The sequence below is a fragment of the Giraffa tippelskirchi genome, chromosome 2, assembly GCF_054371585.1.
Source record: "Giraffa tippelskirchi isolate mGirTip1 chromosome 2, T2T-mGirTip1v1.2.pri, whole genome shotgun sequence".
In the NCBI taxonomy this organism is placed as follows: Eukaryota; Metazoa; Chordata; class Mammalia; order Artiodactyla; family Giraffidae; genus Giraffa; species Giraffa tippelskirchi.
Genome location: NC_137276.1, coordinates 78,605,641 through 78,620,548, shown reverse-complemented (window position 1 = coordinate 78,620,548; position 14,908 = coordinate 78,605,641). Strand labels below are relative to the sequence as shown.

Sequence of the window (14,908 nt, the reverse complement as noted above, 5' to 3'; positions counted from 1 at the left end):
TCATGAGAATCATTAAGTACACAGAATCGAAGACACAGCTGTAGGAAAGGAAAGCATATATATATGGATCATATTCAGGAAGGATTAAATGGGAGTTTAGCACCCCTAGTTTTGTTCCATAGAGATGAGATATAGCAGTATTTTAAGCATGATTAAAAGAGAAAACTTAAATGTCATATATTACATTCTGGGAAAAATGTAACTCAAGTTAATAACATGATAAACTACATGGTTTGGGGGAATATAATTTCACTTAGAAATTAGAACTAAAAGAACATGGTTAGTGTTTTGGGTGGTATCAGTGGAAAATGAGGAAATAAAAATATTTTTTAACACTTTTACAAAAGTATAACAATAATATCTGTAAGAAAGGATGAGAGAAAAATAAAATGATGGTATGTCAGTTGTAAGAGTAGAAGGTTCATAGAATCTAATAAATGAAAATAAGTATGGAAGATTGTGCTTTGTGAATGATGATTTTAATAGGAGTTCTAGCCATACTGGAGGAATTGGAGTATCCTGTTAGAGATACTCTGCAGACAGGTAAAACATTGAATATTGAAAAAGCAAAGATGCTAAAGACAAATATCAAGTCACTAAAACCTGATGTCTTATAGATTAATTTTATTTTATTTTTGAAGATCCAATTTGACAATTTTACTTCTGACTGGTAAATTTGGTCCTTATACAATTATTGTCATTATTATATCACATTGTCTCCTACATTTTACTTTCTGCTTTGTATCTGCCAGCTTTACCATTACTTCTACTGTACCTTTCTTCCTTTGTTTTAGACTGATTTGGTTTTTTGTTATCTTTTCCATTTTCTCCTCTATACAACTTTGAAGGTTATACACACCTGTTTCTCCACTTTAGGTGGCTGTCCCTTAAATTTTGTCATTAATATTTAACTTAAAATCTAAAGTGATTCTATAATCTGAACCTCTTTTTTTAACAGAAGAATCAAATGCAATTTGATCAACTCCCAACTCAATTATGAAACTGTCTTTTAGTATATCAGTCTTTTTTAGCCTTACAAATTAGACATCATAATTATTTTTACCCATATATTGTTTAGACTTACCCACAAGTTTCCTAATTTCTTGTTGCTTACCACTCAAGTATTCTTTAGGTTTCATTTTTTTCTCTTCCTGTAGTATCTCTGTTAGAATTTTACTAAAAAAATTACACAGTAAAAGGTATTGCTTCTATAATTTATTTCAGGACCAATCCAAATTTAACAATATATCCTGACAAAGACTCTCGCCTTGACTAAATTTTAGTTAAGCTCCTCTGAGACCTATTCTTGACTATGTCTCAACCTTGGCCTTTTGGGTCTGTCTCTGCTGAGCAGTTTTAGCAAGAATCCTTGTCAGCCTAGGGAGAATATCCTCACCCTTGGTATTTCCTCACCCATAAGTTCCTCATGTTTCAGCCTTGATATGTAAACCCCTGGGCTGAATTTAGCAAGAATTCTGTAAGGCCAGTTTAGCAAGAATCTCCTTACACTTGATGTTAACCCTTAGTAATTTTCTACTCATTACCCCTTCACTCTGTTGACTACAAATCCTCAGCTGTCTTTGCTGTATTTAGAGCTGAGCTCAGTTTTATTAAAAAAAAAAACAAAAAACTTTATCCTTCTATTGCATAGCTAATGAATAAAATCTATACGGCCTTTAACTAGTATCTGGCTTTATTTCTCTTCGACAAATCTCATCCTTTAAAAAAATAGTTTCCTGAGTTCATTATTCTAGATTGACAAATTTTTTCTTTGCTTCAATTTAGATGTCTCTAGCAGTGTCTCATTCCTTAGGAGGCAACGTGATTTTCCCTCTGGCTGTTATTAAGATTTTCTATTTTGGAGAAGGAATTGCTTTTATGGAATACATATTGAATCTCTTTTATTCCTTATTTACTTCAAATTTTATGTCAGTTTCTTCTTGCTCATTTTCTCATCTTTCTGAATATAATTTCAGCAGTTCCTATTCTTCCTTAAGATTACTCCAATTTGTTTACTTCACTGAGTTTCAACTGTTTTCTGAATTTGACATCCCATAATTGTTTTCTAACTTACTAGCATATTTCTTGGATTCTTCTATCACAGAAGTAATCAATTCATTCTCCTATTTAAAATTCATGGCTTAATATTTTGTAACATTTCTTATATACTTTATAACTACTCTGATCATAAGGCAACTCTATCTAATCTACTACTTTTGTTACCTTTTCCACCCCTTTTTTCTTGTAATTGTCTTGAATGAATTTGTGCTGGTTCCTTGTTGATTATTCAGCTTCAAAGAACATGAGCTTTTTAAGAAACAGCTAACTAGATGAGGTTTACTTGGGAGAGGGAATAGAGCCATGTCTTAGGCCAACAGGATAATTCCTTACGAACAAGTGCTTTACACACATATCAGACTCAGTATATAGATCAGCTCAGATCTGCATTCCTTTCTCAACAGAGTAGCAAATGGCTTGCTCTGTTGGTAATCATGGAGTCAGGTAACTGGGGTTGACACCACTGCAGCTACCAACTGAGGAACACCAAATGTTGTGCTGACTTCACAGAGACTACATTGCCCAAGGAGCTGAACTGGAGCCATGAAGGCTCTGGCTTCCCCAGCAGTTATCTAGAGAGGCTGTCTGATGTAATCCATAAGTGCTGCTGCTGCTGCTGCTGCTGGGTCGCTGCAGTCGTGTCCGACTCTGTGCGACCCCATAGACGGAAGCCCACCAGGCTCCGCTGTCCCTGGGATTCTCCAGGCAAGAACACTGGAGTGGGTTGCCATTTCCTTCTCCAATGCATGAAAGTGAAAAGTGAAAGTGAAGTCACTCAGTCGTGTTCAATTCTTCGCGACCCCACGGACTGCAGCCTACCAGGCTCTTCTGTCCATGGGAGTTTCCAGGCAAGAGTACTGGAGTGGGGTGCCATTGCCTTCTCCATAAGTGAGAGGGAGTTAAAAACTCTACAGACCAGTCTTATCTAATGAGAGAGAGGAACAAGAAGACAGAAACTTCCCTTCCACCTCTCTGGTAGACTGTTTGAGGACGCAGTGGTTCACATGAAGACTATGAAGTCTTGCTGACTGTGAAACCAGAGGTGCTTATCACAGAGCCATAGCTAACTAGGTAATGGCCCCTTTGTGCCTAACATTCCTCTTTGCCAGCCTTACTCTTCATTTTCTCATTTTTTAAGGAGGTCTGTACATGAGTTTGAGTAAGCTCCAGGAATTGGTGATGGACAACGAAGCCTGGTGTGTGGCAGTCCATGTGGTCCCAAAGAGTTGGACACGACTGAGTGACTGAACTGACTGTACATCCTAGCTAATTGCTATCAAGTAAGTTTTTGCTTTAAATTCTGTGTTCTAGGATTACCCACTAAGATAGCATGTAAGTTTATTAACCCACATTTAAGTGTCTGAGAGGGTTTTTTTTCCCCCACAAACAGAAAGTCTCTTTTCTTACATTGTCAGAGAAATAAGAGTACTACTGAAAAATATGGTTTAAGTGTCGGTTTCCACACTTAGCCCTAATGAGTCTGCTTTGCAGAACCAAACTCCAGCCAAAGAAGTTCTACCTCCCTGGGGGCAACATTGTGGTTAACCTAAAGATCTAGGTTTCACACCTCAGAGTATTTACTTTACTTTGTCCCTGAAAAGTACTTTGCCAATTCCTCTTACTAAGAAAAATGCTTTTGTTTTCCATCCATCTGCAATAAATATACTCTTGCTTGAGTTTTCCAGTGATTTTGCCACTTGTATACTTGTGCTGATTTGGGATTTTAGATATTCTCTAGTGTCATAAACTGAGCTTGTATTGCTCATTTACATTAATGATTCTGGATGACCTGAAGGCAAGGATGGAGAAAATGCTGAGTTCACACATCCTTCTTCAAAGAAGTTTACTCTGTCCTTTAAATACTGTCTTCACTTAGCTACAGGACACCACATTCTCTGTTTGCACCGTCTGCAAATGCTCCTTCTCTTTTTTCTGCTGAGCCATCTCATTCTCATGTCTTCTGAAAGGTAGTGTCCCAGGGTATGAGCCTTCAGACCTTTCAAATATGTGCATTCCTCCTCCTAAGGAGAAATGTCATCTAATCCCTTAGCTTTAAATACTACATTTTGAAGCTTTAAATACTGTCATAGCTGACACTTTCCAAATAAATATCTACCACCTGTACTCTTTCCTAATCTACTTCTGCTTATACACCCAAATGCTGATTCACAAGTAAACCTGGATATTTTATAGTCACCTGAAACTTGATGTGTGCAATTTAAACTCCTATTGCTGCTAAGTCGCTTCAGTCGTGTCCGACTCTGTGTGACCCCATAGACGGCAGCCCATCAGGCTCCGCCGTCCCTGGGATTCTCCAGGCAAGAATACTGGAGTGGATTGCCATTTCCTTCTCCAGTGCATGAAAGGGAAAAGTGAAAGTGAAGTCGCTCAGTCGTGTCCGACTCTTAGCGACCCCATGGACTGTAGCCTACCAGGCTCCTCCGTCCATGGGATTTTCCAGGCAAGAGTACTGGAGTGGGGTGCCATTGCCTTCTCCGTAAACTCCTATTAACTCCTCTCAAACTGTTTCTCCCCAGTTTTTCCAATCTTGGCAATTGGTGCCCATTGATCCAGTTTTTCTGGATGAAACCCTCGGAGTCTTTTTTGACTCTTCTTTTTCTCACATTCCTTGTCCAATTCAACAGAAAACCTTATAGGTCCCCACCTTCAAAACATATCCAGAAGCCAATCACTTTTATTCTTCCTCATCACTTTCAACCAAGGATAAGCCACTGTCACATTTACACAGACAGAAATACTATTCTGACTGATGTTCTTGCTTTCAGCCCTATTCCCCCAATATTTTCTTCGCTCAGCAGTTAGAAAGATCAATTTAAAAGACATATCAATGTATGTTGCTTATGGGGTTAAATTATGCCAATTGCTTCTCATCTCACTCAGAATAAAATCAAAGTCCTTATCATGGCCCAAATGGCACTACATAATTTGAGCTCCCAGTGCCTCTACAATGCCAACTCTTACTACTCATTGCCCATTCATTTCCTCCAATCCAGAGTAATATTTATGTGTCCTCAAACACATCAAGTACATCCCTGCCTTAGTAGACTGACATTTGATGTTACCTCTGCCATCAAGACTCTCCATGATTCTCATTCTCATTTTACTCAAGTTGATATCATCAGAAAGCCCTTCTTGATATCCTTTCTTAAGTATAACACTCCATCATTCCTATCCTTCTCAATTTCCTTGGTATTTACTGGCATATTTTATGTATATACATGTGTTATCGTTTGTTGATTGTCCTTCTCTCCCTATCAGAATGTAAGTTCCATGAGGTCAGGGACAAAATTTAGCTCACTGATATATTTCCAACACCTAACCTGAGTGATGCTTGTGGGTACTCAATATTTGTTGAATGAAAAAAGGAACATATGAGCAACAATTAAGAATATAAATAATTCATACCTGTCACCAGGTGTCCTATTTAACACACCCTAACTCACCTGGGTAGCTCTGGCTTGGAGACTCTGCCTCTAATACCCATGGCTGCTCTCCTTGTTCCAACTTGAAGATCAGTTCTGGTTTAGGGATGCAATACCCTATGAACAGGAAATGACATGGGAATTTGGCTAGGCCCATAGGCTTTAGGGCTTCTGAAGAAAACAGAAAATGAAGCTTCAGACACTCATTTCAAACTTCTACTAGAAAAAGAAAAACATTCTTTGTAGTGTTTCAACAATCCTTTTAATCACCCTAAATCTGAAGCCTAAATATGATCAAACCCAAAAAAGCTTCCACAGGATTTAGCAACCAAGAAAGGATGTGCAACTAGGAATCTACATGGAAAACAATCCCTACCCACTGAGATGAGGTGACTACAGTTCTCCAGCATCACATCCTTGTACAGGGTCCTCTGAGCAGGGTCCAGCTTCTGCCATTCCTCTTGAGTGAAGCCCACAGTTGCATCCTCAAATGATAAGGATCCCTGAAATAGCACATTTGTGTTCAAATTCAAGTAATCATAACTGGAAGACATAGAAAATCTGCATGAAGTAGTTATACTGTTCACTATTCAGAATTAATAAAAATGTTTGTGATGTCTACTTTTGCATTCTACTCGGTTGGAGAGGGAGAAATCATAATAGATATTCCCTAGTACTGTTATAAGTTATTGGTGCCTGCAAGCCATAAAGAACTCTCCTACTTTGGGGGAATCTGAAGACAAAGCAATGTTACTTTTATCAAGGTGCATATCATCTGAAAACAAATATACATGCATATAACTACAATAAGAGGTTATTATAGCGAAAAGATGTGCAAAGTTGATTGAGGTTACAAAGGGGACAAAAGATCTATTCCTGCTATTAGGGTATGTTTCACTGAGGAGGTCAAAAAAATATTAGAGCAACATTCATGAACATGGGGCCACAGCATAACCATGTATACATCTAAAATATATAGTTAAAAGAATAACAATTAGCACATAAGAGAATGCCATTCAGGACTATGATAAGATAAAAAGCTATAGAGGTATTCAAGGAATGAGTTATTGAATAATTTTGGACCTAACACCTGTAGAATAGGTGTCCAAAATATCTGGTTACGCTTCCATCTGGGAAATTTATTTAAACATTTATGATTTAGAAAAAAATGTAGGTAGGCACCTGAGTATTTTCTTCCTACAACTGAACAGACTGTTTCACAGTTTTCACCAAGAGTAGATTCCATCTCAAGAAACCACTTTCTTTGCTCATTTATAAGAAGCAACTCATCAATAAAGTTTTACTAAGAGATTGGAGTAATTCAGTAACATCTTCATGCTCCACTTCTGATTCTAGTTCTCTTGCTATTTCTACCATATCTGCAATTATTTCCTCCCCTGAAGTCTTCAATTCCTCAAAGTCATCCATGAGGGCTGAAATCAACTTCTTCCAAATGACTGTTAATGTCAATACACAAACCTCTTCCTATGAATCAGAAACATTCCTAATGGTTTCCAGAATGGTGAATTCTTTCCAGAAGGTTTTTAACTTACTTTACCAGATCCATCAAAAGAATCACTATCTATGGCAGCTAAAGCCATACAAAATATATTTCTTAAATAATAAGATGTGAACAGCAAAACCACTCCTAGATGCATGGGCTCCAGATGTTGTATTAGTAGGCATTGAAAACAACATTAATCTCGTTGTACATCTCAGTCAGAGGTCTTGGATGACTAGGTGCACTGTCAACGAACAGTAATATCTTGAAGAGAATTTTTTTTTTTCTGAGCAGTAAGCCTCAATAATGAGCTTAAAATATTTACCAAACCATGTTGTAAACCAACGTGCTGTCATCCAGGCTCTGTTCTTCCACTTACAGAGCAAAAGCAGAGAAGATTCTTAAGGGACCTAGGACTTTTCATATAGCAAATGAGCACTGACTTCAACTTAAAGTCAACAGTTGCAATAGCCCCTAACAAGAGAATCAGCCTGTCCTTTGAAGCCAGGCACTGACTTGTCCTCTCTAGCTATGAAAGTCCTAAATAGCATCTTCAAATTTTAAAAAAATTATTGTCATTTTAATGATTTTTTTTTAAAAAAAAGATTTATTTATTTTGCTGTGCTGGATCTTAGGTGCAGCACATGGAATCTTCACTGTGGCAGGTGGGATCTTTTAGTGGTATTATGTAAGAGCTTTTTTTGCAACATGCGAACTCTTAGTTGCAGCATGCAGAATCTAGTTCCCTGACCAGGGATCAAACCTGGGCCCCCTGCATTGGGAGCATGGAGTTTTAGCCACTGGACCACCAGGGAAGTTCTGTCTTTTTCTGGTTTAAGGCTGTTTTGTCTACATTGAAAATCTGTTGTTTAGTATACCCACCCTCACTAATTACCTTAGCTAGATCTCCTAGATAACTTACTGCAGTTTCTACATCAGCACCTACTGCTTCATCTTGCACTTTGATGGATGGAGACAGCTTCTTTACTTAAACCTCATGAACCAGTCTCTGCTAATTTCAAACATTTCTTCTGAAGCTTTCCTCACCTCTTTCAGCCTTCAAGGAACTGAAGAAAAGAGAATTAGGGTCTTCCTCTGGATTAGGCTTTCATTTAAGGGAATGTTGTGGCTTGTTTCATTTTCTATCCAAACCACTAAAACTTTCTCCATATCATATTAAGGCTGTTTCACTTTCTTATCATGTGTGTGTTTACTGGAGTAGCACTTTTAATTTCCTTTAAGTACTTTTCTTTTGCATTCACAACTTGATTAACAGTTTGGTGCAAGAGACCTAGTTTTTGGTCTGTCTAGGCTTTCAACATGCTTTCCTCACTAAGTTTAATCATTTCCAGCTTTTGATTTAAAGTGAGAGATGTATGACTCTTACTTTCACTTGAACACTGAGAGGCCATTGGAGAGTTATTAACTGGCCTAATGTCAATACTTTTTTGTCTCAGGGAATATGGAGGCCTGAAGAAAGGTAAAGAAACTGGGAAACAGCTGGTTGGTAGAACAGCCAGAACACATACAACATGTAAGTTAATCTTATATGAATGTGGTTTGTGGGGGTCCAAAACAATCACGGCCCAGATAATCACGATGGTGTGATCACTCACCTAGAGCCAGATAACCTGGAATGTGAAGCCAAGTGGGCCTTAGGAAGTATCACTATGAACAAAGCTAGTGGAGGTGATGGAATTCCAGTTGAGCTATTTCAAATCCTAAAAGATGATGCTGTGAAAGTGCTGCACTCAATATGTCAGCAAATTTGGAAAACTCAGCAGTGGCCACAGGACTGGAAAAAGTCAGTTTTCATTCCAATCCCAAAGAAAGGCAATGCCAAAGAATGCTCAAACTACCACACAATTGCACTCATCTCACACGCTAGTAAATTAATGCACAAAATTCTCCAAGCCAAGCTTCAGCAATACGTGAACTGTGAAATTCCAGATATTCAAGCTGGTTTTAGAAAAGGCAGAGGAACCAGAGATCAAATTGCCAACATTCACTGGATCACTGAAAAAGCAAGAGAGTTCCAGAAAAACATCTACTTCTGCTTTATTGACTATGCCAAAGCCTTTGACTGTGTGGGCCACAATAAACTGTGGAAAATTCTAAAGGAGATGAGAATACCAGGCCACCTGACCTGCCTCTTGAGAAACCTGTATGCAGGTCAGGAAGCAACAGTTAGAAGTGGACATGGAACAACAGACTAGTTCCAAACAGGAAAAGGAGTACATCAAGGCTGTATATTGTCACCCTGCTTATTTAACTTATATGCAGAGTACATCATGAGAAACGCGGGGCTGGAGGAAGCACAAGCTGGAACAAGATTGCCAGGAGAAATATCAATAACCTCAGATATGCAGATGATACCACCCTTATGGCAGAAAGTGAAGAACTAAAGAGCTCTTTGATGAAAGTGAAAGAGGAGAGTGAAAAAGTAGCCTTAAAGCTCAACATTCAGAGAACTAAGATCATGGCATCTGGTCCCATCACTTCATGGCAAATAGATGGGGAAACAGTGGAAACAGTGGCTGACTTTATTTTGGGGGGCTCCAAAATCACTGCAGATGGTGACCGCAGCCATGAAATTAAAAGATGCTTACTCCTTGGAAGGAAAGTTATGACCAACCTAGACAGCATATTTAAAAGCAGAGACCTTATTTTGTCAACAAAGGTCCATCTAGTCAAGGCTATGGTTTCTCCAGTAGTCATATATGGATGTGAGAGTTGGACTATAAAGAAAGCTGAGCACAGAAGAATTGATGCTTTTGAACTGTGGTGTTGGAGAAGACTCTTGAGAGTCCCTTGGACTGCAAGGAGATCCAACCAGTCCATCCTAAAGGAAATCAGTCCTAGGTATTCACTGGAAGGACTGATGTTGAAGCTGAAACTCCAATATTTTGGCCACCTGATGTGAAGAGGGGACTCATTTGAAAAGACCTTGATGCTGGGTAAGATTGAAGGCAGGAGGAGAAGGGGACGGCAGAGGATGAGATGGTTAGATGGCATCAATGACTCAATGGACATGAGTTTGGGTAAACTCTGGGAGTTGGAGTTGGTGATGGACAGGGAGGCCTGGCACGCTGTGGTTCATGGGGTCGCAAAGAGTCGGACACAACTGAGCCACTGAACTGACTGAAAACAATTACAATAGTAACATGAAAGATCACAGATCACCATGACAAGTATAATAACAATGAAAAAGTTGAAATATTGTGAAAATTACCAAAATATGACACACTGATATGAAATGTGTATGCTTTTGGAACAATGGGCCAAATACTCAATGCAGGGTTATCATAAACCTTCAATTTATTAAAAAAATAATAATAATGCAGTATCTGTTAAGTGCAATAAAGCAAAGCACAATAAAACAAGGTATGCCTGTATTATACATGACAATGAAAAAATGGAAATGACAAGTGTCTTTCAGTAAAGAAATGGAAAACTAAAATGTGGTATGGTCTCATAATAAAACATTATATGGCATTAATAAATAAAGTATTAATCAATTTGGACCAATTTTAAGTAAATAATAAAATTTTTTAAAATTTCCTCTGTGACTTTAGACAGATATTATCCTTGCCTCCCCCTCACTTCTGATGGTAGCCAGCAATATGTGACAATCTTTGGATTGAAGGTGCAATACTGCAATCTCTGCTTCTGTCATCAGTCAGTGCTCTCCCCATTTGTCTCTATCCTAGTGATACTATACTGTGATATAGTAAGTATTATATATTCTTGTCTCTGGCAAGAAGAACATAATAAAAATTAGAGAGACAAATAAGTGGAGTATAAAAATAGAATGAACAAAGCCAAAAGTTGCTTCTCTGAAAATAAATCAGCAAAATTAACAAACCTTTAGCCAGACTGACAAAGAAAAAAGAGAAAAGACTCAAAATATTAAAATCAGAAATGAAGATACTTTTACTGACCTAACAGAAATAAAAAGGGTTATAAGAAAATACTACAAACAATTATATGTCAAAAAATTAGAAACTTAGATTAAATGAATAAATTCCTAGAAACACATAAATAACCAATTGACTCAGGAAGAAATACAAAAGTGAATAGCAAGCAAAGAGATCAAATCAGTAATCAAAAATCTCTCAACAAAGGAAAGTCCAGAACCAGATGACTTCACTAGTGAATTTTAGCAAACATTTAAAGAAGAATTAACACTAATTCTTCCCAAACTCTTCCAAAAATAAGTGGAAGAAATATAGTGACCCCTGAAAAACACAGGGATTAGGGGTGATGACCTCAGTGCAGTTGAAAATCTGAGTACAACTTTAGAGTTGGCCCTCCTTATCTGGTTCTGCACCTGTAGACTCAACCAACTGTGGATTGTGCAGTACTGTAACACTTAGTACTTAAAAAAATCTACATGAGTGGACCTATGCAGTTTAAACCTATGTAGTTCAAGGGTAAACTGTATTTCTTAATTCAATAAGGCCAGTGTTAATTACCCTAATATTTAAGCTAAATAAAGGAATCACAATTAAATGAAATTACAGGTCAATATGCCTTATGAATATAAATGTAATATACTCAACAAAATACTGTAAGATTGAGCCCAAACAACATGTTAAAAGGGTCATGGGGAATTCACTGGCAGTCCAGTAGTTAGGACTCTGTACTTCCACTGCAGGAGGCACAGATTCGATCCATGGTAGGGGAATCAAGATTCCACAAGCCACCTGGTGCAGCAATCAATCAATCATGAATCACGATGAAGTAGAATTTATACCAGGAATGCAAGAGCAGTTCAACATGAAAAAATCAATTTAATATACTAAATAAAGATGAAAAATCCCCACAAATTGCTCAAGTGAAGCAGAAAAAGCATGACTACATCAAAAACCTTTTCAGGATAAAATCATTCAATAAACTAGGAACAGAAGTGAACTTCTCAACATGATAAAAAGGCATGTATGAAAAACTCACAGCTAAAAATATTTAAGGGTAAAAAACTGAAAGCTTTCCCACTTAAGTGAGGAACAAGATGAGAATATTCACTTTGGGCACTTCTATTCAACACCGTAAAAGAAGTTCCAGCTAGAGAAAACCAGGCAATAAAAAGACATAAAGGCATCCAAATTAGAAAGAGTAAAGTAAAACTATCTCTATATGTAGAACATAATCCTATACACAGAAAATCCCAAAGAATCCATCAAAAAACTATTAGAGCTAATAAATTCAATAAAATTGTAGAACAGAAGATTAACACAAAAAAACTCTGTTGTTTTACTATACACTGACAATGAACAATCCAAAAGTAAATTAAGAAAACAACTCTACTTATGATTGCATCAAAAAGAAGAAAATACTTCAGAACAGAGTTAATCAATGAGGTACAAGACTTGTATTCACTGAAAATTACAATACTTTGTTGAAAGAAATTAAAGACCTAAATAAGTGGAAGGACATTCCTTGTTCATGGGATAAAATACTTAATATAGTCAAGATCAGAATACTCCCCAGAGTTTCACGTATTTGATGAAAAATCCACCAGACTGTTTTTGCAGAAATGGATATGATCTTTAAATTCACCTGGAAATGCAAGGAACCTCAAATAACCAAAACAACCTTGACAAAGAGAAGCAAATCACAGGACTAACACATCTTAACTTCAAAACTTGCTACAGAGCTAGAGAATCAAAACAGTATAGAACTGGCATAACAAAACACATATAAATCCAGTGAACGAAACTGAAAGTCTGGAAATAAACCTATCCTTACCAGGTGGGGCTAGTGGTAAAGAACCCACCTGCCAATGCAGAAGACATAAGAGACGTGGTTCAATCCTTGGGTTGGAAAGATTCCCTTGGAGGATGGCATGGTAGCCCACTCCAGTATTCTTGCCTGGAAAATCTCATGGACAGAGGAGCCTGACAGGCTACAGTCCACAGGGTTGCAAAGAGTCAGACATGACTGAAGCGATTTACATCTCTGGTCAACTAATTCTCAACAAGAGTACCAAGGCCATTCAACAGGGGGAGAAACAGTCTCTTCAACAAATGGTGTGGGGACAATGGGATATCCACATACAAATAAACAAGATTAGATCCCTTCCTGTTATATATGCAAAATTAACTCAAAATAGATCAAAAGCCTAAATATATGAGCTAAAACTGTAATACTTTTAGAAAAAAACATAGTAAATCTTCATGATCCTGATATGGCAACAAGTTCTTAGATATGACATCAACAGCACATACAACAGAAGATAGATAAACTAAACTTCATCAAAATTAAAACCTTTTTTGATTCAAAGTATATACAATCACGGAGAAGGCAATGGCACCCCACTCCAGTACTCTTGCCTGGAAAATCCCATGGACAGAGGAGCTTGGTAGGCTACAGTCCATGGGGTCGTGAAGAGTCGGGCATGACTGAGCGACTTCACTTTCACTTTTTCCTTTCATGCACTGGAGAAGGAAATGGCAATCCACTCCAGTGTTCTTGCCTGGAGAATCCCAGGGACGGTGGAGCCTGGTGGGCTGCCATCTATGGGGTCGCACAGAGTCGGACATGACTGAAGCGACTTAGCAGCAGCAGTAGCAGCATATACAATCAAGAGAATGAAAAAAACAAGTCAAAGAATGGGAAGAAATACTTGAAAATCATATCTCATAAAAGCCTAGAACTCAAAATGTTTTGATAATAAACAACCCAATTTAAAGATGGACAAAAGACATGAATAGACATGTCTACAAAGTAGATATAGAACTATCCAACAACCTCATAAAAAGGTGGTTACTGGTTATTAGGGAAAAGTAAGATATGACTTCACATACACTAGGAAGGCTATAATAAAAAAATGTAGACAACAAGTGCTGTTGAGGATGAGGAAAAACAGGAACTCTCATACATTGCTAGCAAATATGTAAAATTGTGCAGCCATTGTGAAAAAGTTTGGTGGTTCCTCATGTAGTTAAAAATAATTAACACAGGACCCAGCACCTGCACTACTAAGCCAATACCATAGTTGTAAACAGGTTTTCTTTCTTTCTGAGAAAAAATGAAATACAATTACTTTAATGAGAATGTTCAAGACAGGAAAAGATGCAGTGATACAGGCAGTAAACAGGTTTTCGAACAAAAATGTATACAAATGTTGACAGCAGCACTATTCACAACCTGCACTACTAAGCCAATACCATAGTTGAAAACAGGTTTTCTTTCTTTTTGAAAAAATATGAAATACAATTACTTTAATGAGAATATTCAAGACAGGAAAAGATGCAGTGATACAGGCAGTAAACAGGTTTTCGAACAAAAATGTATACAAATGTTGACAGCAGCACTATTCACAACAGCTGTAAGGTGTCTATTACTTGATAACTGTATAAACAAAATGAGGTACATCAATACAGTAGAATATTATTGAGTCACAAAAAGAAATGAAATCTTTGTAACAGGGTACTATCAGCTATAAAATGAAAAAGGTCTGAAGATATAATGTATAACATGGTGACTATGTCAATAACACTGTACTATATAACTGAAATTTGCTGAGAGAACTTACATATCTCACACACAAAACAGATAAATATGTGAGGTGGTAGATGTGTTTATTAGATGGGAGGAATACTTTCATATCAAACTGTCATGATATACAATTGAAATTTCTTACAATTTTGTCAATTATACCTTAATAAAGCTGGGGGGAAGGAATAAAGTCTGATACATACAACAATATGGATGAAACTTGAAAACATTATATTAAGAGAAAGACACCAAAAAACCACATATTATATGGTTACAATTATGTAAAATAGCTAGAAGAGGCAAGTCTTTAAAATCAGAGTGTAAATTAGTGGTTGCCAGTGACTGGGGTAAAAGGGGAATAGAGGATGACTTTAAAGGGTATTAGGTTTTACTCAGGGATGATGGA

General features: G+C 37.3%; 1 protein-coding gene across 2 annotated transcripts in view; it reads right to left on the bottom strand.

Annotated features, from left to right (window-relative positions):
- Window positions 1-14,908, bottom strand: part of LOC145538024 (zinc finger protein 33B-like) — an 88,507-nt gene that overhangs the window by 39,331 nt on the left and 34,268 nt on the right. For both annotated transcript variants that reach the window (XM_081569289.1, XM_081569288.1), the window contains exons 4-5: window positions 5,878-6,004; window positions 5,523-5,618 (exon numbers count right to left, since the gene is read on the bottom strand). In XM_081569289.1, the coding sequence (XP_081425415.1) occupies window positions 5,523-5,618; window positions 5,878-6,004 (223 nt within the window). The remainder of the gene's footprint in view (window positions 1-5,522; window positions 5,619-5,877; window positions 6,005-14,908) is intronic.